At 37.8% G+C, this 27,882-nt stretch overlaps 2 protein-coding genes and 1 long non-coding RNA gene across 9 annotated transcripts in view; 1 reads left to right on the top strand and 2 right to left on the bottom strand.

The window, feature by feature from the left end:
• Nucleotides 1-4,054, bottom strand: part of TRIM37 (tripartite motif containing 37) — a 120,527-nt gene extending 116,473 nt beyond the window's left edge. Inside the window, exons 1-2 of one of the 5 annotated variants that reach the window (XM_077852462.1) lie at nucleotides 3,597-4,054; nucleotides 1,827-1,928 (exon numbers count right to left, since the gene is read on the bottom strand). In XM_077852462.1, coding sequence (XP_077708588.1) covers nucleotides 1,827-1,928; nucleotides 3,597-3,617 — 123 coding nt within the window. In that variant the 5' untranslated portion in view covers nucleotides 3,618-4,054. Of the gene's footprint in view, nucleotides 1-1,826; nucleotides 1,929-3,384; nucleotides 3,404-3,596 lie in introns of those variants that run through there. The other 4 variants (XM_077852463.1, XM_077852464.1, XM_077852465.1 and 1 more) reach the window with 4 other exon arrangements.
• Nucleotides 3,431-26,052, top strand: LOC144286257 (uncharacterized). The gene is made up of 2 exons (XR_013354302.1): nucleotides 3,431-4,666; nucleotides 25,894-26,052. It is a non-coding gene; the product is annotated as an uncharacterized LOC144286257 (long non-coding RNA).
• The window catches only part of SKA2 (spindle and kinetochore associated complex subunit 2), a 33,975-nt gene continuing 14,376 nt past the window's right edge, over nucleotides 8,284-27,882 (bottom strand). For all 3 annotated transcript variants that reach the window (XM_077852472.1, XM_077852473.1, XM_077852471.1), the window contains 3 exons: nucleotides 25,899-25,985; nucleotides 14,788-14,964; nucleotides 8,284-9,113 (listed from right to left, as the gene is read on the bottom strand). In XM_077852472.1, coding sequence (XP_077708598.1) covers nucleotides 9,045-9,113; nucleotides 14,788-14,964; nucleotides 25,899-25,985 — 333 coding nt within the window. In that variant the 3' untranslated portion in view covers nucleotides 8,284-9,044. The remainder of the gene's footprint in view (nucleotides 9,114-14,787; nucleotides 14,965-25,898; nucleotides 25,986-27,882) is intronic.

Raw genomic sequence — 27,882 nt, 5'->3', positions numbered from 1 at the left:
GAATAGATTTAAAAGCCATATACACAGAGATCATAGTTAAATCTGCAAGAGTAAACCAAATTTCCCAAAGTAGATGAAATTTTCCCAAACATTTCTAACTATAGGATGCTAGCAGCAATATATTTTAAATGTATTGCTTTAAGGAGCAGGAGGAAGTAACAGTGGAGAAATAAAGGCTCAACAAGATTTAAAGAAATCCCACAGGTCATCTGTATGCTGGACCTTCACCACTGAGTTCAGACACAGACTCTACCACTTAATTAACTACAGTGATAGAAGACAATTACCTAATTTCTCTAGCTTCAGTTTCCCGGTCTATGAAACATAGTTAATTAGCTGCTATTTTAACAGTAAAATATTAATACAAGTGGATAGTACTCTGCAGTTTCTAAATCACTTTTTAACTTATCTCACTTAAAGCCACCATCATCCTATCCTGTAAGGCAAATCTTGCTATCTCATTCTATGGCTGGAGAAACAAAACTATCAAATAAAGACTGAGTTTCTCAGTTTATGAGTGGAAGAACTAGGATGATATGTAAACCTAGGTCGTCTGCACATGTGTAGTGTCAAAGACAAGCTTCAAAGCCAGACTTCCTGGATTCAAATCCAGCTCTATTATTTGCTAGCTGTGTGATTAGAAGCAAATGATTTAAGTGTTCCAGATATTACTCCCAAAAAGGGATATTTATTTTCCTTAGGCAGGAATGAAGAACCACAGAAAAATTTTTAGGTGAAAATCATGTTGGATGGCTTTGATTTTCTTGTAAAGGATATAATCTACTAGGACTAATGTGAGCAGGGCAGTTTTCAACTATGATCTGGCAGATGTGCTACTGAATCACCACACACACACCAAAATAAATTCTTCTGTTTCACATCTTAGGCTTCCTCACAACTTTGAGGGGCTTACCTTTAAAGCCAATGGATCATATTACTCTCTCAAATCTCTTGTACATGTAAGATTATATGATTTTAATCTTAGCATCTGGGGGCACCTGGGTGGTTCAGGGGTTTAGCATCTGCTTTTGGCTCAGGTCATAGCCCCAAGGTCCTGGGATCCAGTCCCATATAGGGCTCCCCCATGGGGAGCCTGCCTCTCCCTCTGCCTATGTCTCTGCCTCTCTTTCATGAATAAATGAATCTTAAAATAATAATAATAATCTTAGCCTCTGAACCTATTACTAGCTTTTTCTCATCCAACAGTAATAAGCTCTCCCTCGAGTCTCACAGCACTGTTACTGCCTCTTCATGACACTATACATTCTTCTATATAAACAGAGTCCATTCTCTCAGCATGCACTCCTTCAGGGCAAGCACTTCACCATTTATCTTAGAATTCCTCAAGCCTAAACACTATGCAGGCAGCCACTTTATAAGTATTAGTTAAATGATTTAATAACATAAATAAACTAAAATTATAGCGGGTTTTGATTTCTAGACATCTCCTGGCAGTTATCACTGGACTATTCACCTCCATAGTACTAGGCAGTATACTGATGAATGGTCTATTAAGGAACGTTTTACACAAAATATAGAATTTTTTAAAAAATAGTTAATTTTAGGGATGCCTGGGTGGCTCAGCGGTTGAGCGTCTGCCTTCGGCCCAGGGCGTGATCCTGGAGTCCTGGGATCGAGTCCCACCTCAGGCTCCCCGCATGGGGCCTGCTTCTCCCTCTGCCTAGGTCTCTGCCTGCATCTCTCTGTCTCTCTCATGAATAAATAAATAAAATCTTAAAAAAAAATAAAAATAAAAATAAAAAATAGTTAATTTTTACAACATCTCCTATATCCACTAAGAGCATGTAAAAAGAAATACAACTTACTCTGATACAGCTGAAACAACAAAGCTTAGAGCAATGAGGACACAGGCGTGCATCCCGCAATTTCTCCATACAAATGAAACATCGGAAAACTTCGGCAATGCTCTGAAAAATAAAAGATCTTGTAAGGTCCACCAGGATTAGACTACTGAATCAAAAGTAAAAAGCATATTTAAAGTAATTCACTCAACATTTACATTTATTTTGAAATGATATCTGTTTTAATAAATTTCACATCAGTACTGGTTGGTCAAGGTCCAGTGTGCCTCAGAACATCTGGAAAAAGTGCATTTTTTCTAAGCTTCACAATGGTTCTATTCTAAGGAAAGGACACGAAATGCAAACACAGACTTATACATGAATATTTTTACTAAAACATAAATTATAATGGCAAGAATGTTTCAATTATAAAAGTTGTAACAGCTGACAAAAAAATTATGACGACACAGATTATGAGTCCCTAGAAATACTTCTTGAATTATGAAATTGAAAAATGCTTATGATGTATAACATTAAGAAAAAAACGCAGACTGTATGACAGAGAATAAAAACTTTTCCTGCTATTTCCACAACGGGGGCGGGGGTAGTTGGATTGCTTTACAATAAAAAAAAAAAAAATTGGAAAAGATACATATCCTAATGGCAGTATACTCTGACCAAAAAAGAAACTAAAACAGATTCCAGAGATCCAAGTTTCTGCCCTGATGCTCCAACCAATTAGCTTGAGCCTGAGCTGCTCCTACTGAGAATTTTAATGTTAGCTCCATGAAGGCTTTGCAAAAAAAGAAAAAATTAGATAAATACAAAAAACAGTGTTCTTTGCAAGCCCCAGGTGAATCGATCTAGGAAATAACTGACAAGAAAACAGAATTAAACGCAGGTTGTTGTATATTTCAAGTTTATTTTTACAGTACTCACATTTATTTATACTGCCTCCCAAGAGAATTAAACGCTCCTAAACCAAGAAAACGTTACAAAACCTTGTAACACTTTCTTTCGCATGGGGAATTAAGGAGAAAATTGTTCTTGAGTCTAATCATGACTCTGCAGAACAAGAACGAACCTGTGACATGCAGACGCCGGCCGGGAATGGACATTAAGACCACTGGGTGAACTACTTTCAAGTGAAGCGCCCAGTAATAGAGTTGCCGCTTACTAAGAAGAATTTAGTATTAAGATTCAAAATTTGACAACTACTAAATAATTATGTTCAATAAGCCATCTTTTTTTTTCCTGGCCTTTACGTAAATATCCCAAACATCTGAAATCAGAACTCACAAGAGCAGATGTAAAATAATAGGTTGTTCTGGAAAATCACAAATAAAATCATAAAAGCCTATCTTCCTTCTATTTAGTAAGGGCAGAAGTCTTCAAAACGTACCGGTGGGAGGGAATGATTCCATTTGGAGGGAGTTTGGGATCCGCGCATGAACTCGCAAGAACTGGTAGCGAGTGCACGGCATGTCTAATGAATTTGCAGTTTTGCTCTACCCAGTTTGCAAAAACCCTCTGGGAAATAAGTACCGGTGCCAACACATCCAGAAAACGCCAGGATACGCACCACCTGACTTCGGGAACGGTCAGAACACAAGGCACCTGGAGGGCTGCAGACCGAGCACGACGTGCTTCGCATCGGGCCAGCCTTCACCACAGCGGCAGCGTCCGGGTGGGGGTGCCCTACTAAGAGGGAGGACTGGAGCAGGGCGCCCCAAATAAAGAACGCTCAGCGGGTGGCGGGGGGAAACTAACCACCACCCTGCTCAACCCCCTCACCTCCACGCTCTGTTCATCCATTGCCTCCGGTTCTCGGCGGGGCCCTCGGCGACCCGCGGAGTCCGTGGTCTGACCTACTGGGCGCCGGCCCGAGGTCGCCAGGTCAAGTCGCCGACGAGAACAGCCCGGCGTCCAAGTCAGGGAGCTCTGACGGCCGCCCCACCTGCGCGCCCCATCGCGTCGGGTTCGGCGCCAGCTACCCCCACTTCGCCATATTTATCCGCGCACCCGCCCTAGAGCGCAGTGGGAGGGCGAGCGGTGACCGCAGCTCCTTCCTCACGGCTCAGCCGCCCGCCAGCAACCGCGAGGCAGCCACGCGCCACGTGATGCGAGCGCGCGCGTACGGAACTGCTGCTAGAGCCCCGCGGCGCCGGTCTCCAGCTCAGAAGGTGCCGCAGGGAATTCGCAAACACTAACGGTAACCAGGGCAGCCGAAGGCGCGGCGGTGAGGGAAGGCGCGCTGCGCATGCGCGCAGGACGCTGCGTTAGGGGAGCGGAGTGGAGAGGCGGGCGACTAAGTTCCCGCGGTGCGGGGGCGCACACGAGATTTGGCTGCTAGCGAGCGCAGCGCTGCGTGCCTTTGGCGCCGGCCTAACGCAGGCGGCTGAGAACTTGGCGCTTGTTTCTGCGCAGCCTCTTCAGCCCCGCTGCCCGGGAAGAGCGGCGCTCCACCGGTCTCAAACGTTAGCGCGCCAAAGACCGGAACCACCTGGAGTGCTGTGGGAAACTTACTCCGAAGCCACACCCCTAGGTATTCAGACTGTGATTCTCGGGTGCGGCTCCACGAAATCAACGTCCTCGACAGCCGCGGTCGCTGATTAGGCTGCAGGTGGCCTGTGTGGCCCGCACCTTTGAGAAACCATGATGTATAGGATTCGTGGCTAGTAGTTCTTGCCCCGGAAAGAAGGCCAGAGTCTCGGGTATTGAGACTTCCGCCCCGGCTACTCCAGCAAAGCTCCAGATTTTGAAGCCTAGGGCGGTGTAGTTTCTCATTTCAGGGTTAGGAGAATGGGACCAGACTGTAGAGATCAGATCCACACCATTCCACACTGCATCTCTTGCCGCCTGAGGTGAGCTGTCGCACTGGGACTACGGAAAATGCAAGTGTCGCCTCTGTTCAGCTTTCCTATGTTTCTTCATGCAATTTTCTGCCAATGTAGGTCTAAGATTGCAGGAATTGAAGGTGTGAGACAAAGAGCTTACATCAAATTCTTAATTTGAATTTAAATTTTCCTCTGAAATACTGCGAACTATTTACACTTATCCCAATCTAGAGTGCACATGTAAAGAATCAGCAATATTCTAGAAAGAAGTTCTTAAGTATCAAGAGATTTGGACGATCTTGTAATGGGCAACAATTTTTTTTAAAAGATTTTATTTATTTATTCATGAGAGACACAGAGAGAGAGAGGCAGAGACACAGGCAGAGGGAGAAGCAGGCTCCATGCAGGGAGCGATGCGGGACTCCATATGGGGACTCCAGGATCACGCCCTGGGCCAAAGGCGGGGCCAAACCACTGAGCCACCCAGGGATCCCCAACGATTTCCTTTTTACTAGGTAAGCCATGGACAGGGATATAATTTAGTAGGATTAATTTGTGACTGAAAAGTTCTTTAGAAATTTTTTATGGTTGTGGTGTTTGCACGTCACCATTTGTACTAAAATACCCTCAATTGTACACTTTAATAATGGTTTTACTTAATTTTGGTACGTGAATTTCACCTCAATTAAATTATTTGTGGAACACAGTATTGTACTTGGGATTCAAAGAGTAATGAGAAGTGAAAAAAATAAGACAAATGACTACATATGATAAATATTAAATTCTTGTACTAACAGATATATTTGCCCAAGAATCCAAAAATGTTTAAAGATTTATTGGAGTAGTTCGTTAATAGTGAAAAATTGGAAAATCTATACAATTAGTTAGGGGTCATTAGTTGCAACCACAAAGTCAGATTCTGGCTAACTTAAGCAAAAGAGTAGTTGGCAAGATGCTAAGCTACGGCATGGGAGTTGGGAAATCTGTGATATGCCTCCTTCAAATCCCTCTCTTAAAGGCCAGGATGCCTGGGTGACTGAGTGATTAAGCGTCTGCCTTTGGCTCAGGCCCTGATCCCTGGGTCCTGGGATTGAGTCCAGCCTGGGGCTCCCTGCTCAGCAACAGTGTGCCTCCCCATCTGCCTCTTTCCCCCTGCTTGAGCTCTTTCTCTCAAATGAATAACTAAAATCTTAAAAAAAAAAAAAAAAAAAAAATCCTTCAGGGCAGAACTTGGCTGCCTTTCCCCAACCCCGCAAATCTAACCTCTCTATTATAGTCTTATCAATGCGCATCAATAAGGAACTGGAAAAATCCTGATATATCCATATATTACAGCTGTTCAAAAGAATAGATGCGTGGCATGAAAATATCCACAATATATTTACAATGAAAAAAAAAACTGCAGCTAGAGTAGGTATAGTATCATCTTATTTTTGTAAAAAAATTATTTTTAATTTTCATATATGTAGAAACATCTGAAGAGATTGCAGATCAATTCTGGAGAGTAGGAGTACTTATATTTTTAACTACCTAACATTAAATTTGTATTAAGGTATAAATTAAAATTAATTTGTATTACTTATAACTTAAGACATAAAAACACTATAGTCCCATAGAAAATAATTACGATGAGAAGTAAAGGATCTAAGGGTAGTAAGAGTGAAGATAAAGTGGAGGTTGGATACTATGAATATTTCAGAAAGATTTTATTAGCTAAAGATCTAGGGATGCAAACTTTATTTTTAATAAATTAATTTTTTATTGGTGTTCAATTTACCAACATACAGAATAACACCCAGTGCTCATCCTGTCAAGTGTCCCCCTCAGTGCCCGTCACCCATTCACCCCCACCCTCTCCTCTCCTTCCACCACCCCTAGTTCGTTTCCCAGAGTGAGGAGTCTATGTTCTGTCTCCCTTTCTGATATTTCCCACACATTTCTTCTCCCTTCTCTTATATTCCCTTTCACTAATATTTATATTCCCCAAATGAATGAGAACATACACTGTTTGTCCTTCTCCGATTGACTTACTTCACTCAGCATAATACCCTCCAGTTCCATCCACGTTGAAGCAAATGGTGGGTATTTGTCGTTTCTAATGGCTGAGTAATATTCCATTGTATACATAAACCACATCTTCTCTATCCATTCATCTTTCGATGGACACTGAGGCTCCTTCCACAGTTTGGCTATTGTGGATGCAAACTTTTAATTCCAGTAACAGAACAGTGGTCATTGACAAAATATATCAGTAAGTACTCTGGACATGATCAGTGTGAATATTCTAAATCTAATGGAAGAAGTTATATTTGGGAATTTGACAGAATCAATAAACGAAGCTTGGGAAACAAAAGAATATATAGAGAAGTGCACAGATAACAATTTTAAGGGGGCTGAGGGAAAGAACCAACATTTAGAAGATAACTGTATAGGAAGTTACAGAGGAAAAATTCCAGAAACTGGTTGTGACTTCTTTATGATGCTACATTTTTCAATTCTACCAATCAATATCACATCCCAGAGCCATTCCATGACAAAAACTTCCCCTTAATATTAACTGAGTACTGAAGAAAATGTTATTGAAGTATGACTTATTTCTAATTTTAAAAAGAGGGTTTTCTGTTCTTCAAATATTCAAACTACACAGCACAATTTTAACTGAAGCTACTCTCCCAGCCACTTGTCATGTATTACAAATTTGTTAATGGAAAGTAAGATGTTCATAACAAATTTTTAATTATATGAAAATATAATTCTATAACCTGCAGAACTAATATTTGATGCATTTTTCCTAGTCTTTTCAATGCTTCATTTTTACTATACACAGAAATATTCACTGAAGGATAACTAATTATCAAACTCAAACACTTTACCATCTCATTGTGCTTCCAGCCATCGTGACACCCAGAAGTTAAGTGATTTGCTCAGGATCACATAGCTAGAATTTAAAAACTGCTATTTACATCTCAGACTCCAAAGCCCAATCTTCTTTTTTTTTTTTAAGATTGTATTTATTTATTCATGAGAGACACAGAGAAAGAGGCAGAGACATAGGTAAAGGGAGAAGCAGGCTCACCACTAGGAGCCCAATGTGTGACTCGATCCCAAACCTTAGGATCATGCCCTGAGCCAAAGGCAGACACTCACTGCTGAGCCACTAGCACAATCTTAATTATAAAACTGCAATCTCTGCTTTCCCCTCCCCCATTTAATATAGATTCAGCATTTCCCAGAACATTAATAGTAATAAGTTACTGGGGCAGCTTGACTTCTTAATATATGGATACACCATGATTTATTTTCCTGTTTACCTGCCATTAGCCAGGTATGTGTGTGTATTGCTAGTATAAATAATCCTGTGATTGACATCTTTGTATCCAGATCTATCCCTATGATGACCTTAATACCAATAGTTATTTAAAAATAGAGAAATTTGGGATCCCTGGGTGGCGCAGCGGTTTAGCGCCTGCCTTTGGCCCAGGGAGCGATCCTGGAGACCCGGGATCGAATCCCACGTCAGGCTCCCGGTGCATGGAGCCTGCTTCTCCCTCTGCCTAGGTCTCTGCCTCTCTCTCTCTCTCTGTGTGTGACTATCATAAATAAATTAAAAAAAAAATAGAGAAATTCACACACAAACACATATATACACAAACTGGCAAGTAGTAGTTGCCAGTGATCCTCTGATTTCAGTTTCTTAGCTTTCATACAGAATGAACAATTACAGTTAATACAGGCTGAAGGAGAACAAAGGTACTTTGATACACAACAGGGACAATCTCAAACAACATTTGAAAGCAGAGTTCACATTCCTTAACATTAGCAGGCAGAAGGAATAGGGAAAAAAAAAAGTGAGGATGTCACAGAAAATCCAATTTATTATTACTAAAGTTAGCTTTTGTGGAGGACTAGAGATCACATATTAGCAGTCTCATCAATAAAGTGACTATTATCTATAATCAGAATTTTCAAATATAAAATCATACACATAATGTAATACAAATATTTTTTCTATCCTTTAATTTCCAAAGCATGCTAATTCACATCTATCTGACTGATAGTACATAAATATCCTTTCATGATAGGCCAGGACATCAGTGTTATCCCAATTACACAAAAACAGATGCAAAACAGTGTTATGTGACTTCCTTGCCTGAAATTATAAGACTAAGTTTGTGTGCATATATGTTTTTAAATCCCTTTATTCCTATTCCATCCTTTTGGCTAAACTTTATTCATATATTATCTGCCCTTGTGATAGTCCCTCTCTTATGAAAGGCATCATTATCCAATCATCCCAGACAAATCTTCTTCACCATCCCCCAATCAAGTGCTAACAAGACATCTTCTTAAATCTTTCTGGAATTAATCTCTTCTCCATTGGAATTCCCATTTGAAGTCAATTTCTTCATAAGTCTGACATGAAAGATTTTAATTGCTCTGTTGCAGTTTTTTCTTCTTTAGTCAGTGGTGACAGCTAGAAAACAAATGACAAAAATCTTTATTTCAAAATCTTTAAAATCTGTTTCATTTAACTAACTTCTTTTTTAGGTTTCCATAAACTCATACTATGCCTACGATCACAAATTTAGGAAGGCAGGAAAAAGATAGATTTTTGGCTGTCTATACATACAGGGTATTTTTAACGTTTGAGCTTTCAAAGAACTTGGAATTAAGTTGAAGAAACACGACCAATAAATCAAACAGTTTAAGGACTGTAATTTAACAAAACTAAAGAAGTCACATTTGAATGCCATATTCTAAAAGCATTTTGAAAAAAATATGAACAAAATAGTCTGGAAGATTCCTCAGAAGTAGAGATGTGACTAAATTTTGAAGGATAATTGAGATATTTTTAGCTGCAAGTAACAGGAACACATTTCAAAATGGATAAATAACAACATTATCATTGCACATTAAATACAAAAAAAGGGCAGACAGACTTCAGGTCTGGTTTATTCAGCTCAACGTAAGATTTGGTTTCTTTCACCTTCTCTAATAACCCTGCTGGTGGCTTTATCCTCAGAATGATAGGAAAAAATGGCCTGAGCAGTACTAGGCATCACATCTATACACAATGTTTAGGAGAAGTTTTCTCTTCCCAGGAGTCTCTCAGCAGTGAAAAAACTCAATTTCCTACTTCCAAACGTTTCCTCCTCACATGTCATATGGGTTACAAACCCATTCCTGAACTAATGTTAGTTAAAGGAAAATCCATTCCACTTGCCAATCAGATACATCCCCAGTAAGCTGAGGAAAGCACCAACTTTGCCTCAGGCACAAGTGAGGGATGGAACATGTCTCAAGAAAATCAGTATTCTATTAGGCAGCAAGGGAGAGAACAGAAGCTGAGAAAACCACCCAGCAAACAGTATCCACCAAGAGCAGGTAGGAACAAAAGCAAAGGGATGAAGAAAAGACAAAGGGAAGTTTACAAAGGACTTCCACAGAGTACTAACAGGCTAGCTAAAACAAAGGATTAATGGGGAAATTATAGGAGGTACAGCATGAAGAATCAAATAGTTCTAACTATATAGGTCATCTCTAGAGACTACCAAATCTGGAAAACACCATACCTACAGAATAATCTCTAGGGCAGTGCTGTCTGATAGAACTTTCTGTGGTGCTGAAAATATCCTATATCTGTGCTATCCAATCAATCAGTAGATGAAAAACTGAATTTTTAAATTTTATTTAATTTCTTTACATTTTAATTTACATAGCCACATGTGGGGATTGGGCTACCTAGTTGGTTTGGCTGATCAACATTTACCAAAAATATTCACATGGCTAAAAAGAAAAACAATCATATGCCTTAGTTCAATCCAAATAATTACAGAATTTTCTTCTTCTATCTCAAAAATAGAAATGGTTCTGGAGAGACTTTTTTCTCTGTGAGTCCATGTTTCTCTTTGTGATAACTATTCAAGAGATTTCAGACCACCTATTTCATAAACTTTCAAATAATTTGTCCAGGAATTAACCAATCCAAAACTCGTAGACAATTTTGTTCCTTAACACAAATGTTTCAGTAAAATACCACACACTCTGTGGGTTTTTAGGTTTTGTGTTTTTCTTTTTTTTTTTTTTAGAGAGTGTGTACAAAAGAGCAAGGTGGGCAGAAGGAGAGAGAGAGAGAATCTTAAGCAGGCTCCAGGCCTAATGCAGAGCCCAATGTGAGGGAGGGGGCTCGATCTCATGACCCCGAGATTACAACCTGAGCCTAAGCTAAGAGCTGGACACTAAACTGACTACACCACCCAGGTGCTCCATTCTATTTTTAATACCTTTTGAATTATATTTGTTTTGGGGGTTTGTTTTGCTAATTTTTATTTTGGAACAAATCTAGTCTTTTTTTTTTTTTTTTTGGTCTTTTGGTGGTCACCTTTATAATTAAGTGTATTTAAATCTTAATATCTTGGGGCACCTGCTTGGCTCAGTCAGTTAAGCATCCAACTCTTGGTTTTGACTCAGGTCATGATCTGTAGGTGGGGAGACAGGGCCCTACTTGGGTCTCCCCACTCAGCAGGGAATCGGCTTTCTCTCTGCTTCTCTCCCTGCTCACCTACTTTCTTTCTAAAATAAATAATCTTTAAAAAAAAAAAAAAACCTTTAACATCTTCATATTAACTAAACAGATGAAGAAATTTATATATTCCCTTCCTTTCACCTCATTTTCTGTTCTCACTTCCCTATTTGTTTTTTAGTATTATCAATCCATGTGCTTTTTTTTAGTATTATCAATTCAAATATATTTTCTGTCCTTGCAAATGAAAAACTATGCATCTTGATAGATTATAGCAAAATAATATATGAACAGTTTTACTATCTGTTTTCTGTTGTCTATACATAAACAGAGCACTATTTGCCCTAAGTAGGCTTATCCCTTTCTTGTTTTTCATGTTCCCAAAATAATTTTAAAGGCCCTTTCGGTGATTTTAGAATATTTCAGAAGCCTGGACTTAATTTGACTTTCTTAAGTATCCTCACAGTACTGTCCCTATGAGTGATATGCCCCCCCCTTTTAAATATTTTATTTCTAAAAAAAAAATATATATAAATAAATAAATAAATAAATAAATAAATAAATAAATAAATATTTTATTTCTTTATTTGAGACAGAGAGAGAGTGCATGCTCATGCATGGACACACAAGTGGGGTGGTGTCAAAGAGAGAGGGAGAAGCAGGCTCCCTGCTGCTCAGCGATGCAGGGCTTGATCCCAGGACCCGAAGATAATGAACTAAGCCAAAGGCAGATACTTAACTGACTGAGCCACCCAGGCACCCCTGATATACCTCTTTTAATATTTCCTTTATGAGGTCTACCTTACATGTCCTTTAAACGCTGGGCTCATAGAACTATTTCTGGTTTTATAACTCTCTACAGGTGTCATCCTTTTCTTCCACATTTTGATCATGAAAATTTTCTCTAAACTTTCTACTATCTCATTTTTAAAGTAGTAGATATAAGATCCACTATATCCAACATATTGCAATATGGCCATCATTGAATCTAAAATATGATCTCTTTTTTTCAAGGTTTATAACCAACCTTTCAGTCATTTCTCCTTATTTGTAATTATATGATTCAAAGTAAAAGCTCCCTATGCTAAGGTAGAAAGCTATCTACCTTCAATATAATTATTGTTCATTGCAGATACTACTTTTAACTGAATGAAGACTGTTATAGATGTTTAGATGATTAAAAATCATTATAACTATTTTCTGCACCATTTTTAAATCTCAGTCAGAAATATAGCAACTATTTATTGTATCCAATGGGGACAATTTTTAGTTAATATCCAAAATATCACTTTTCTGGGACGCCTGGGTGGCTCAGCAGTTAGGTGTCTGCCTTCAGCTCAGGGCATGATCCTGGAGTCCTGGGATCGAGTCCCACATTGGGCTCCCTGCATGGAGTCTGCTTCTCTCTGCCTATGGCTCTGCCTCTCTCTGTGTCTCTCATGAATAAATAAATAAAATCTTTTAAAAAACAAAACAAAATATCACTTTTCTCTTTTTTCCACTCACCTAAATTTATCCTGTGCTTCAATAAATTTATGGATTTCTATACTTATATGTTGATACGTACATCCAGAACTATATATACCTAATCTCTTCTCAAGATTTGTTTCCTTAGAACAAGTTTATGTGCCTCTATTTTCAAGTCCTTTTTTATTTTTTTCTAATAAAGATCTTATTTATTTATTCATTCATGAGAGAAACAGAAAGAGAGAAAGAGAGAGAGAGAGGCAGAGAAACAGGCAGAAGGAGAAGCAGGCTCCATGCAGGGAGCCTGACATGGGACTCGATCCCAGGTCTCCAGGATCACACCCTGGGCTGAAGGCGGCACTAAACCGCTGAGCCATCTGGGCTGCCCTATTTTCAAGTTCTGATTGCATACTATGAAGAGTATGCAACTTGAGTCATATTTATAACAGTTATATACATATTTTTGCATTATTAGTATATGTCACCACCTTTAATGTTTGAAGTTTCCTACTTCCTATTCCCTGTGCCCTTTTTAATTGCTCTTTCCGCCTCTACTATTCATCTCCCAATGATGTAATATCTGAAGCATATAACATCTGAGATACATCTAAGATCATTTTATAATTTTAATCAAGTATTGTTCTCTTTTCTGCCATTCGTAATATTAAAGAATTATTGACCAAATTAACCTCGGTAATCAACCTTTGAGATTTCTCTCACTACAAGCCCATAATTCAAATATCTTAAACCAAATATAGCTCATGGTTGGCAAAACAAACAAACAAACAAACAAACATGTATGCTGCCCCTAGCTGCATGCCCACAGCAGATAGCTTTTGTGCAATGCCCAGACACAGTTCCTCAATTCAGCCCTCTAAGAAGCTATTACCAGTTAATGATTACAGTTGAGGGCAGCCTGGGTGGCTCAGCGGTTTAGCGCCGCCTTCAGCCCAGGGTGCGATCCTGGAGACCGAGGATCGAGTCCCGTGTCGGGCTCTCTGCATGGAGCCTGCTTCTCCCTAGGTCTGTGTCTATGCTTCTCTCTCTCTCTCTCTCTCTGTGTCTCTCATGAATAAATAAATAAAATCTTAAAAAAAAATGATTACAGTTGACACCAGATATAAAAATCTGTTGGCCGTCTTTTGTTCATATCATTAAGTTCTGCTTTATGATTCCAACTACATACAGGCTATCTTTTCTTTTGAAAGCCCTCAACTTTGCCTTAATAATAAATGAAAATTTTACAAATCCTTCAGTCAGCTATTTGAGATATAGTGCCTATGTCAGCAGCTCATATTGTTTTTTTTTTTACTCCATTATATCTGAAGAGTTTTACACAATCAGTGATAGAGGTTGATAATTACAAGGAAAGGATATTCACATGAAATCAGAAGAGTATAGGGAATGAAGGGAGAGAATGAAGGTCCATCTTACTAAGCTCACCAACCCAATTTAAGAGAAGGAGAATTTGAAAAGTCACTGATATAGATGCTTTCCACATTTCTCAGTTTCACTAGTTCTTACAGGAACTACAAAATTGGTAGATTTAATAAGTATTAGCAAGTTTTCTCTTCTAACATGGCTATATAATTCAAGATAGCACACTTCTTTATTAACCACGTCAAGTCCATGTGCTTATTTTTTTATTTTTTAAGATTTTATTTATTTATTCATGAGAGATAGAGAGAGGCAGAGACATAGGCAGAGGGAGAAGCAGGCTCCCTGCACAGAGCCTGATGCAGGACTCAAGCCCGGACCCTGGGATCACACCCTGAGTCAAAGGCAGACACTCAGCCACTGAGCCAGCCAGGCATCCCTGCTTATTTTTTTTAAATCTTTTAAAAAAGATTTTATTTATTTATTAAAGAGAGCACGAGCAGGCTCCCTGCTCAGCAGGGCTCTCTACAGGGTTCGATCCCAGGACCCTGAGATCATGACCTGAGCAGATGCTTAACAGACTAAGCCACTCAGGTGCCCAGACATGCTTATTTTAAAACAAAAGAGCTATTTTATACTTCAGGAATCAAAAAAATCTCATTTTTATCAACAGTTAAACTGACTCCAGAATCTCAAAATGAAAGTTAACAGGGATTTATCTTTCAAAAAGACACTCAGAATTAAAAGTCTACAAATCCAACTTGTCAATTGAAAGCATTACCTCCAGGTCTGTTTGCTTTTGTAGTTCTTGTATCATGATCATAGTCTTATTGACAGTAGCACAAATGCGTTTCTTAGTTTCTTTCTGCTCTGCAGCTATTGGTTTAAAGCGTGCATGCAAAGTTTGATATCGAGACTTTACTGCTGACAATTCCTTTAAGAGTGTAACTGGATTTTTCTACATCAGGAAAAAAGTAATATATATATTAAATCATGAAAAGGAAAAATTAAGCTTCTTTTAAGGATTAAAATATACACAACACCATCCATTTAATTCTACCATCCATTTAATTGAACAGTATATAATTAATTATGTAACTATGTAACAAAGGATGGGAGGAGGGGAAAAAAAAAGCATAAGACCTAGATCCTATTCTCAAGGAAATTAAAGTTTAGGTACAGAAATAACCCACACATGCACACAAAATAGGAATATTAAAATAAGCAAATAAGTGGCATTAAAAAAAAAACCCATAAGATATATAACATTTAATACATATTTCACGATAATTACATGGTATTTTAACAATACAATAATAAATACTATTCAGAAGGTGACTAAAGGAACTATTTTGATTTGTTCTTAAACAATAAGAGAATTTAAAAATAAAACCACTTATAAAATTCTTAAACATCTATCATGGGGTTAAAGTATGTATTAAGTAACAACTGACCTCACCATACAAAATCATGCCAACTCAAGCAATTATATTTATAGGTTACATTGGTTTTTCAAATTCATTTTAGAATGTAAACACCATTCCATAAAAGACCTTTGTAAAAGGTCCTTTCCACCACTTGGTCATTTTCATTCCCTGATGGTTCCTTAGCAAGCCCTATAATATTCACTATTCCAAACTTTCTCCATTTCCTCCAATTCCCATGCACTCCCTTCTTGGCACATGACCTCACCAACTACTACACCAAGAAAACAGAAAACATTAGTAGAAGTTCCATCTTCCTGCCTTTTCATCCAAAAAGGAAAACATAAGGGTAATCCCTGGGTGGCTCAGTGGTTTAGCGCCTGCCTTCCGCCCAGGGCGTGATCCTGGCGTCCCGGGATCGAGTCCCGTATCAGGCTCCTGCATGGAGCTGGCTTCTCCCTCTGCTTATGTCTCTGCCTCTCTCTCTCTGTGTGTCTCTCATGAATAAATAAATGAAATCTTTAAAAAAAAAAAAAATTTATGGACATAGATGGACATAGACATCTATGGACAAAGCTCAGCCTGTCACACTGCCAGTATTACTGTTTGCTACCCAAATCCTCCAGAGCCTTTAATTTCCTATATTTCTATGACTTTTCAATATCTCTCTACTTTTTGTTTTATTTTGTTTTGTTTATTTATTTATTTATTTTTTTAGTAATCCCTACATCTGGGATGTCTGGGTGGCTCAGCAGTTGAGCATCTGCCTTTGGCTCAGAGTATGATCCGGTCCCAGGATCGAGTCTCACATCGGGCTTCCTGCAAGGAGCCTGCTTCTCCCTCTATGTCTCTGCCTTTCTCTGTGTCTCATGAATAAATAAATAAAATCTTTGAAAGAAAAAAAAAAATCCCTACATTCAATGTGGGGCTCAAACTCACAACTGACTCATGTGCTCCTCTGACTGAGCCAGCCAGGTGCCCCGCATTATCTCCCTTTGTACAGACTCCAAGTATGTATAGATCTTCCCTATTCTAAAACGAAATTCAGGGCAGCCCCGGTGGCGCGGCGGTTTAGCGCCACCTGCAGCCTGGGGTGTGATCCTGGAGACCCGGGATCGAGTCCTACGTCAGGTTTCCTATAGGGGACCTGCTTCTCCTTCTGCGTGTGTCTCTGCCTCTCTCTCTCTCTCTCTGTGTCTCTATGAATAAATAAAATTTAAAAATAAATAAATAAAACAAAATTAACTCCTTCTCTTGACTCTATTGTTGCTTCAAAACCAGTTTCAGAGAGGCCTGGGTGGTTCAGCAGTTGAGTGTCTGCTTTAGACTCAAGGCATTATCTTGGGGTCCCAGGATCAAGTCCCACATCGGGCTACTTGAATGGAGCCGGCTTCTCTCTCTGCCTCTCTCTGTCTCTGTGTCTCTCATGAATAAATAAATATAATATAAAAAAAAAAAAAAAACCAATCTGATTCTTCTCATTCCGTTTCCACCAACCTTGTAGGTCTAATACACTTCCCCAATTTAACATCCCATAGACTAGTATCCTTTGCCAAATTATTGTAAACAATCAAAAGTTAGGTTTGCCCAATATCATATAATTTTGATACCGTTTCTTAGGCCTTATTTCCTTCTTGTTCCTACCTTAAAATGAAGTCTTGATTTTTATAAAACTATACTACCTTTGTTAGTTTCCTACTCTACAGATATTTCCTTCAGGGACCCTATCTCATGGCTATGGCAGAGACTCAGTTTATGGCCCTGTATTCCCTATTTCCTTAGAGATGTTTCTGTTTTTAATGATGGAAATAGTAAATAAAGATGATTCTCATAGGAAGGGAGAAGAAGAGAAAATCTAACTTAAAGACTATTAAAATATTTCTGCAAGGACGTCTGGTGGCTCAGTGGTTAAGCGTCTGCCTTCTGCTCAGGGCATGATCCCGGGATCCGAGATCAAGTCCCACATGGGGCTCTTTGAGGAGAGCCTGCTTCTCCCTCTGCCTATGTCTCTGCCTCTATGTGTCTCTCATAAATAAATAAATAAAATCTTTTTAAAAGATTTTAAAATAAAATATTTCTGCAAGGAGTGATCAAGACCTATGGTATAAGAAATAGAAATAGGAAACGGACAACATAGAGACCTCATGAAAACATTTAAGAGATCTTAGTGGTATGTTTGTTAGGAACAAAGGAATAAGAGATGACATCAAATGCATCATCTGGTATATAAAGGAATGTGTATATTAAGATGCCTTTTTGGGAATCTACTCAGTGTATACCCCAATAATATTGAGATCTGTCCTGACCCTCAGAGGTATTATTTCCCATCATGTTTCTAGATGGTAGAGACTGCAGTGGATCAAAGAAATACAGTAGAAAAACTGGAAAATACAGTTCAAAAAACTACTAAAAGATAGGAAAGAAACAATAAGAAAAATGGAGAATAGATCCAGGATGTTCAGTAAATCACTGATGGGACAAAACATAAAAGAGGTTTTCCTCTGAAGTCTTTTCTTATGAATACAATAGCTAAGTAAAGTTATGAGATTTCAAATGCATGTGTTTTTACATTTAAAGGGCCCCACCAAATGACAGCACAATTAATGAGAAGGCCTATCCATAACCATAAAATGACCAAAAAAATTTTTAGAGTATGGATAAAGTATTCTGAAAGTTCCCAGAGAAAAGGGTTAAGGAAGGGGGAGGGTAAAAAAAGGAGGAAGACACAATTAGTATGGCATGAGTTTCTTAGCAAGAACACTGGAAGCTAAAATAACACAATTATGTTAAAAATAAGAGAAAATAATCTCCAGTCTAGTATTTCATATTCAACCAACTATCCATCATCTAAAGGATTAAATAAAGATTAAATAAAGACATTTCCAAACAGTCAACTTCTCAGAAAGTTGGCCTTTTATGTACTCTTCCTCAGGAAACTTCTAAAGGATATGCTTCACCTGATCAAGGAAATGAACCAAGAAAGAATGAGATGTATAATTCAAACCAGAAATAAAGCAAAAAGAATTACTGAAATGATGGTAAAGAAATCCCAGAAACAGGGATGCCTGGGTGGCTCAGTGGTTGGGCGCCTGCCTTTGGCTAGGGGCATGATCCCAGAGCCCTAGGATCAAGTCCCACATTGGGCTCCCTGCATGGAGCCTGCTTCTCCCTCTGCCTGTGTCTCTGCCTCTCTCTTTGTGTCTCTCATGAATAAATAAATAGAAATAGGGATCCCTGGGTGGCGCAGCGGTTTGGCGCCTGCCTTTAGCCCAGGGCGCGATCCTGGAGACCCGGGATCGAATCCCACGTCAGGCTCCCGGTGCATGGAGCCTGCTTCTCCCTCTGCCTGTGACTCTGCCTCTCTCTCTCTCTCTCTCTGTGATTATCATAAATAAATAAAAAAAAAATAAAAATAAAAAATAAAAAAATAAATAGAAATAAAATCTTTTTAAAAAATTAAAAAAAATAAAATAAAAGAAGTCCCAGAAACAGGTACACAGGAGGTCTATACAGCAGGAGGATAGATAGCACTGGGAGGGATGTGGAAAAAAATGAAACTTAGGAATCATGTGATATGTCTGACAATGTCAACAAGAGTTTTACCGTTCTGATAGAACCATCTGAGGCTAGGGTGCCTGGATGGCTCAGTCAGTTGAGTGTCCAACTCTTTTGACTTTGGCTCAGGTAATGATCTCAAGGTCATGAGATTAAGCCCCGAGGCAGGCTCACAGAGCCTGCTTGAGATTCTCCCTTTCTCCCTCTGCCCCACCCCTGGCTAGCGCGCTCTTTCTTCAATAAATAAATCTGGGATGACTGAGTGGCTCAGCTCAGGGCATGATCCTGGGTCCAGGGATCGAGTACTGCATCAGGCTCCCTATGAGGAGCCTGCTTCTCCCTCTGTCTATGTCTCTACCTCTCTCTCTCTGTGTGCCTCATGAATAAATAAAATCTTTTAAATAAATAAATAAATCTTTAAAAAGTCTGACTGAAATAATGATACATGCGTAGAAAAATTAGGCAAATTGAAGGGAAAAAAGAAAATTATTAGCTCCAGAAAAAAAAAAAAAAAAAACTAAAAAAACTCCAGGAAAAGCAGACATAGTATATTACATGACTGATAAAAGCAGTATTTGCAGAGTCCTAATGGCTATGGTCTGAATGTCTCTCCAAAATTCACTTGTTTATTTCTTTTGTTTTGGGTTTGTTTTTTTTTTGTGGTTGTTTGTTTGTTTTTTAGTAATCTCTATACCCAACATGGGGCTTAAATTCAAGACACTGAGATCAAGAGTCATATGCTCTTCTGACTGAGCCAACCAAGTACCCCTCAAAATTCATTCAAGTACCTAACCCCCAAGGTGATGTAATTTGGAGGTGAGTTATTTGGGAGGTGATAACTTCATGAGAAGAGAGCCACCATAAATGAGATTAGTACTCTGATGGAAGAGGCCCCAAGAGATCATCCCCATCTGCTCTGAGCATACAACCAAAAGTCTGTGACCCAAAAGAGGGCCCTAACTTATCTATGCTGGCACCTTGATCACAGACTTCCAACCTCCAGAACTGTGAAACTAACTTTCTGTTGTATATAAGGTCCTAAGTCTGTGGTATTTTGTTGCAGCAGCCCAAGTGGAAGTGAATACGGATAGAGCAAGAAATTATAAAGTATTTAATCTTTATCTTCCATAACAAGAAGTTATTATTAATAACAGCAGCTAAGATATAGTGCATACTCTGGACTAAACTGTTCTAAATACATTATATATATTACTTATTTTATCCTCTCTCAACCTATGAGCAGATAGTAATATCCCCATTTTATAGACAAGGTAAGTAAGTTCACAGAAGTGAACTGATTTGCATAAATCACAGTACAGATCTTGGATTTTAACAAGAATAGCCTATATCCAGGAAATCAATTTCAGATTGGGGGAAAAAAATGGCAACACAAGCATATTATTTAGAAATAAGGAGGTAGGGACACCTGGGTGGCTCAGGGGTTGAGCATCTATCTGCCTTTGGCTCAGGGTGTGATCCTGGAGTACCAGGATCGAGTCCTATATTGGATTCCCTGCATTGAGCCTGCTTCTCCTCCCTCTGCCTATGTCTCTTTGCTTCTCTCTGTGTGTTTCTTATGAATAAATAAATAAAATTAAAAAAAAGAGAGAAAGAAAAAGGAGGTAAATACAAAAAGATGCTGAAATAAAGTGGTGACATGCTTGAGGGTGGTAAAGTATGAAACAAGGAATTACTGTTTGTACTTATATGCTTTGTGCTTCTGTGACTTTTCAAATTATTTACAAAACCTAATTTGATAAGAATAAAAGTTTAAAGTTAGGAGGAAAATTGGTATGAGGGTAGAGGAGATCAAATGTGAGATGATAGTGGATTATATAAATATGAATGATCTTTAGGTAACTAGAAATGGAGCTCAGTTGTGAATTTCCCAGAGACCTGTTCATATAAATCAGAAGAATGATAAATTCTCCAAACATAAATTCACAGAAAAAATAATGTGACAAGAACTAAACTCATAGAGGGAAAAATGTGGCCAGTATACTAATCCTTGATGACCTACCAATCCAGGTAAAGAATTGGTGAACAAGGCATCAAGATACGTATATTTTTACAACTTAGCACCATACAACAGAGGAAAAAAAGTATTGTGCACATAGCCTATTTTGTTGGAGTGATTAGCTTCTTGGGAGCCACTGTGTTCTTTTATTAGTGTTTATAAACTAGTTGCACTTTATTTAATTTTGTGCCTATAACACTTCAATTCCTTTGGGCTCTTGTTTATTTTAAATGGCTGATCATTTATGACAGGTCATAGAAGTATACAAGATGTGCTCAGGGGTACCTAGATGGCTCAGTCGGTTAAGTGTCTGCCTTTCGCTCAAGTCATAGTCCCAGGGTACTGGGATCAAGCCCCACATTCAGATCTCTGCTCAGCGAGGAGCCTGCTTTTCCCTCTCCCAGCCCCCTGCTCTAGCTCTCTCTTGCTCTCGCTCTCTCTCAAATAAATCCTTAAAAAACAAAAAAACAAAAAACAAGATGTGCTAGGTAATGATACTGCTAGTGACGAGGGAAAAGAAAATCCAATAAGCAAAAAGCTCAACACATTAAGTCTTTTAAAAAAATCGAAAGGAAATACGCCATTAGTTGTATTACAAATTTAAAAGATTTACAGGTAAAATGCTCATAAAAGAAAACAAAATTACCTTTCTTGAACAAATACAGGTTAATAATAGAAGCTTGTAGTTTATTGTATCTTTATATCTAAGTAGATTCTGTTTAAAAATGTTGACTTTGGGACACCTGGGGGGCTCAGCTGTTGAGCTTCTCCAGCTCAGGTCGTGATCCCAGAGTCCTGGGATTAAGTCCCACATCAGGCTCCATGCAGGGAGCCTGCTTCTCCCTCTGTCTATGTCTCTGCTTCTCTCTCTGTGTCTCTCATGAATAAATAAATAAATAAAATCTTTTAAATAAATATGTTGACTTTTATGCAGAATTATTAACAGACTCCAAATCATAGTAGAATAGAATAAAGATAAAGCATCTAAACAAAATTTTATGTATGTATGTGAGTATGAACATACACAAACACAGACACATCATAGTGGTTGGTACATAGTAATGTTCAATGAAAATGTATTGCCTCTATCACAATGTAGAGCTATTAGAAGTTAGTGTAACTGGTTCTTTATTTTCCTGTTCCTTGGTATATATATAATCATTAGAACTAATGTCAGTGAAATCTATGAACATTAAGATCATAGTTTTCTTCCCAAATGTAACACAAAAAAGGGTGAGTTAGGGGCGCCTGGGTGGCTCAGGTGGTTAAGCATCTGCCTTCGGCTCAGGTCATGATCCCAGGGTCCTGGGATCAAGCCCCGCATCAGCTCCCTGCTCAGAGGGGAGTCTGCTTCTCCCTCACCCTCTGCCCATCCCCCCCACCACCTTGTTCATGCTTGCTCTGTCACCCTCTCAAATAAATAAATAAAATCTTTTAAAAAAAAAGGGGGAGGTGGAGTTACTGGATAAATATGATAAGTGTTTGAAGTTATAGTTCCTCAAAACTTGGCAGAGAATTACCATATGATCAGCAATTCCACCGTTAGGGGGGTGTGTGCGTGTGTGTGTGGACAAAAGAGTTAAAAACAAGGACTCAAAAAGATATATGTATACCCAGATACATAGCAGCATAATACCCAAAAGATGAAAGCAATCCAGTGTTCAATGACAAATAAATGGATTTTTTAAATGACATATATAGGAACACCTGAGTGGCTCTGTGGTTAGACTCTGCCTTCAGCTTGTGCCGTGATCCTGGAGTCCCAGGACCAAGTCCCGCATCCGGCTCCCTGCATGGACCCTGCTTCTCCCTCTGCCTATGTCTCTGCCTCTCTCTCTCTCTGTGTCTCTCATGAATAAATAAATAATAAAATCTTTAAAAATAAATAAATAAATATGAGGTGTATATATATATGTATATATATATATATATATATTATGGAATATTAGTCAGCCTTAAAAAGGAAAATATTATACATGCTACACTGTGGATGAACACTGACATTACACTAAGTGAGATAATAAATAACCTAGCCACGAAAGCATAGATATATGGCTCCACTTACATGAAGTACCTACCTAGACTTAAATTCATAGAAAAGAGAGTAGAATGATGGTTGCCAGGGATTGAAAGAAGTTGGGAATGAAAGGCTATTGTTTAATAGGTACAGAATTTCAGTTTGGACAGATGATGACATCTTCAGTTCTGGAGATGGTGATGATGGTTGCATAACAATGCAAATGTACTTAATTGAACTGAACTGTACACTCAAAAATGGTTACAATGATAAATTTTATGTTACATGTATTTTATCACAATGAAAAAAAAACTAAGAATGTAATATGAAAAAAAAAAGAATGTAAAATGGTACTACTGCTTTGGAAAACAATTAGGCAGTTTCTTAAAATATTAAACATAGAGTTACTATATGGCCACCAATTCCGCTCTTAGGTATAAACCCAAGAGAAATGAAAGGAAATGTCCACACAGAAACTTGTACATGAATGTTTATAGTAGCATTATCAAAATAGCCAAAGGAAAAAACAACCAAACTATTAACTGATGAATGAATAAGAAAATGTGATACAGCCATACAATATTTTTCAGCTCTACAAAGGAATGAAGTAGGGTGCCTGAGTGGCTCAGTTAGTTAAGTGTCTGACTCTTGATCTCAGCTCAGGTGTTGATCTGAGGGTCATGAATTCAGGCCCCGTGTTGGGATCCACACTGGGCATGCATCTACTCTAAAAAAAAAAACAAAAAAAAAAAAAGGAATGAAGTACTGATTCATGCTAGAACATGAGTGAACCTTTAAAACATTCTAAGTAAGTAAGTAAGTAAGTAAATAAATAAATAAAACATTCTAAGTGAAAAAACCAAGACATAAAAGGCCACATATTGTGATTCCATTTATATGACACGTTCAGACAGCCAATCCATTGAGACTATACAGACAGAAAGTAATTATCATTATAGCTGCAAAACTCTGAATCTAAAAACCACTGAACTGTACATTTTTAAAGGGTGAATTTTATGGTATGTGAATTATAGCTCAAGAAAGCAGCTTTTTAAGAAAATATTAATGAGGGTAGCCCCGGTGGCGCAGCATGGTTAAGCGCTGCCTGCAGCCCAAGGTGTGATCCTGGAGACTGGGATTGAGTCCCACATCAGGCTCCCTGCATGGAGCCTGCTTCTCCCTCTGCCAGTGTCTCTGCCTCTCTCTCTCTCTCTCTCTCTCTCTGTGTCTCATGAATAAATAAAGTCTAAAAAAAACTGAAAATAGAAATGCCATTATGATCCAGTAATTTCACTACTACTGTGCATTGACCAAAAGAAAACAAACACATACACACACAAAAGAAAACACTCTTTGAAAAGGTATATGCATACCTATGCTTATTACAGCATTACTTACATTATTATAGCCATGATATAGAAGCAACCTAAATGTCCATTGATAAATGAATGGATAAAGAAAATGTGATATATATGTACAATGGAATGTTACTCAATCAAAAAAAAAAGAATGAAATCTTGTCATTTGGAACAACATGGATAGACCTAGAGAGTAACTAATAACTAAGTCAGACACACAAAGACAAAGTCAGACACTTGGTTTTGCTCAGACGTAGAACCTAAAAAACAAAACAAATGAACAAACAAAGCAGAAACAGAATGAGAACAAACTGGTAGTTGCCAGAGGGCAGGGGTATGAGGAGATGAGCAAAATGGATGAGGGGGTACATGGTATAGGCTTCTATTTATGGAATGAAAATATCATGGGATGAAATGTACAGCATAGGGAATACAGTCAATTGTATTGTTATAGTGTTGTAGGGTGAGAGATGGTAGTAGCTATTGCTGTAGTGAGCATAGCATAATGTATAGAGTTGTCCAATCACTATGTTGTATACCTGAAACTAATATAACAGTGTGTATCAACTATACTTCAATTAAAAGAGGATGTTCTCTTCAATTAAAAGAGGATGGGGATGTGAGGGGGGGAAAAACATTATTTTAATTTGTACTTCTACCAATCCAAAATAATTCTTAATTATATGAAAATTTTTTCAAACTATATGATATTTCTTATCTGCTAGCAAATGCTGTCAAAAATAAACATTAATGACATTAAGTAGTCAATTAATGTTAACAGACAATGCTTAAAAATTGTTTGCTTAAAAAAAATTGTTGGGGAGCCTGGGTGGCTCAGTCAGTTAAGCACCTGACTCTTGATTTTGGTTAAAGTCATGTTCTTGGGGTCATGAGATTAAGCCCCATGTGGGACTCTGTGCTCAGCAAGGAATCTGCATATGGTCCTCTCTCCTCTCCCTCTTCCTCTCCCCCTTCCCCAGCTCTCTCTCTCTCTCATATAAACAAAGAAATCGGTAAAAAAAAAATTGTCTTTACCTCCATGGGCATCTGTACATGTAGTTATAATTTTATGGAATATAAATGGAGTTAATATTTCTAATCAATCTAAAGTTAGAAAAACTAAGTATATAATTTTATACAAAATCACAGTTCATAGAACAAATTTATAGTATATCATCATCTTCCTCAGAGAGTATCATGACTGCCATGGTTTCTCCCTCCTTATTTAACAACTGCTCTACAGTTATCTATATTCTCATTCAGAATTTCAGAGTTTTCCAGTGATTTGTACCTTTGGGTTCAATAATTCCTGATTAAGTGTTAAAAAAAAACGATGGCCACAAATTTCCTTGACTATGGGTATAATCTCTCTAGCATGCTGTGACCAAGCTTCCAAACAAAAAGATTTTAAGATTCCATAATTTAGTACTTAATAATTTAACTTATAATGTACTATTAGAAATACTATCAGAAAATCTTTTAATAAAATAATTTGTTAAAAATATTTCTTTTGCAGATTACCTTGCTTGCTGTATCAGGATGATTAGTCTTGATTTCATATTCCAGCCTGTATTGAATGTAATCCAGATCAGAGTCAGCTTTCTGGAACTAAAGATCAGCACAAATAACATTTTGTGAACCAAAAGATATATTAATAAACATGATGTACTGTTAATTATTCTTTCTTTTCTCCTTATATTTTTTAGTATTTCGATCACATGAAGTACACAAATTTTGGAAATATGGAAATAGAAAAGCATATAAAACCTCCATCATCTATAATACCCATGCTCTATTAAAAATTTGAAAACTAGTTAACATTTTAAAAGTTGTTTCTCTATACATCTCTCTTAGATTTAGAGCCAAAATTAAGAGTTCTACTTTGTGGGATGCCTGGGTGGCTCAGCAGTTTAGTGCCTGCCTTTCACCCAGGGTGTGATCCTGGAATCCCGGGACCGAGTCCCGCATCTGGCTCCCTGCATGGAGCCTGCTTCTACCTCTGCCTGTGTCTCTGCCTCTCTCTCTGTGTGTCTCTCATGAATAAATAAATAAAATCATTTTTAAAAAAAAGTACTTAAAAACAAAATAAAACAAAAAATGGCACTTAAAATGTCCTTCAGAAAGGGGCACCTGAGTGGCTCAGTTAGTTGAGCATTTGACTCCTGGTTTTGGCACAGATCATGATCTCAGGGAATCCAGCCCTGCATGGGGCTCTCCGAATTTGGCATTTATTTTCTCCCTCTCCCTCTGCTCCTCTCCTTCCCAATAAAATAAATAAATAAAATCTTTTTTAAAAAATGTTTTTCAAAAATGAAGTCTTTATATTTACTTATATAATTGTTAGATTAAATGCTATGATTAAATTATCCAATAATCAGACTTTGTTAAGCAGACTAATAATTACTACACATGTATATGTATGTATATAAAGAAAATTCCTAAAAAAAAAATAAAATAAAATAAAAAATAAAAATAAATAAAAAAAATAAAAAAATAAAAGAAAATTCCTGGGGTACCTGGCTGGCTCAGTCAATAGAGCATGCCACTCTTGATCTCAGGATTCATGCCACATTGGGCACGGAGCCTACTTAAAAAAAAATTTTTTTTAATTAAAAAAAAAGAAAGAAAAAATTCCTATTGGCTTAATTTCCCATATTGGAATATGCTCAGGGACAACATTTCTTTTACATTAAAAAAAACGTACTAACCTATATAACATTTGGATGGAGAGTATGAGGAAAGGGACAAGGGAGAGGGCAAACCAAATTAAACAAATTAAACAAAGACTACACATTCAAGACCTAATTTGTTTAATTATTGAAAAGACTACAGTTCCACAGCTTTATATATAATTGATGATGTTACTTAACAATCTAAGCATAATTTTTTAAGTAACTTCTATTATAATAAGATACCAAAGAGTGTGCTCTCAATCAATGATATGATGGAGTCAGCTAAATTTTCAAAAACGTTTGTAAACCAGTTGTTAAACACAGGCATAACTAAAAATTAAATTATATAAATTTACCAGTAAACCAATTATTAAAAACAAATATATACTCAAAAATCATAACTTCCTAGTGATTTTTACTATATTTTACTATTATATATGCTCTTGATTATCTATTATATGTATATAATGAAAATACTGTATCATGTGCTGCTATGCATGTCTTCCCAACTCCACTTTCAGCGACATCATGCTGGTAGCTTGCAATTGGCCAGCATGGGAATATTTACACCAAGGAAATTGGCAAATGATAAAATTCAGGGCTTTCCACCTCCTTCTCCCCCTAGCTGCATTTATATGTATACTTACTTCTGCTTTCAAAGGATTTTTTAAAATTCCTATCCCCCCCACTTAACTAATGTACCCACATTTTTACTGGAAAAGTATTTCAGAAGATAAACTGAATTTTAAACAGACTTTCAAAAACGGGGAGAAAGGAATAGGGAGTTATTGTTTAAGGGTCCAGAGTTTGAGTTTGGAAAGATGAAGAAGTTC

Source organism: Canis aureus, chromosome 16 (assembly GCF_053574225.1).
Source record: "Canis aureus isolate CA01 chromosome 16, VMU_Caureus_v.1.0, whole genome shotgun sequence".
Classification (NCBI taxonomy): Eukaryota; Metazoa; Chordata; class Mammalia; order Carnivora; family Canidae; genus Canis; species Canis aureus.
The sequence above is the reverse complement of the archived record's forward strand: the minus strand, read 5'-3'. Positions and strand labels throughout refer to the sequence as shown.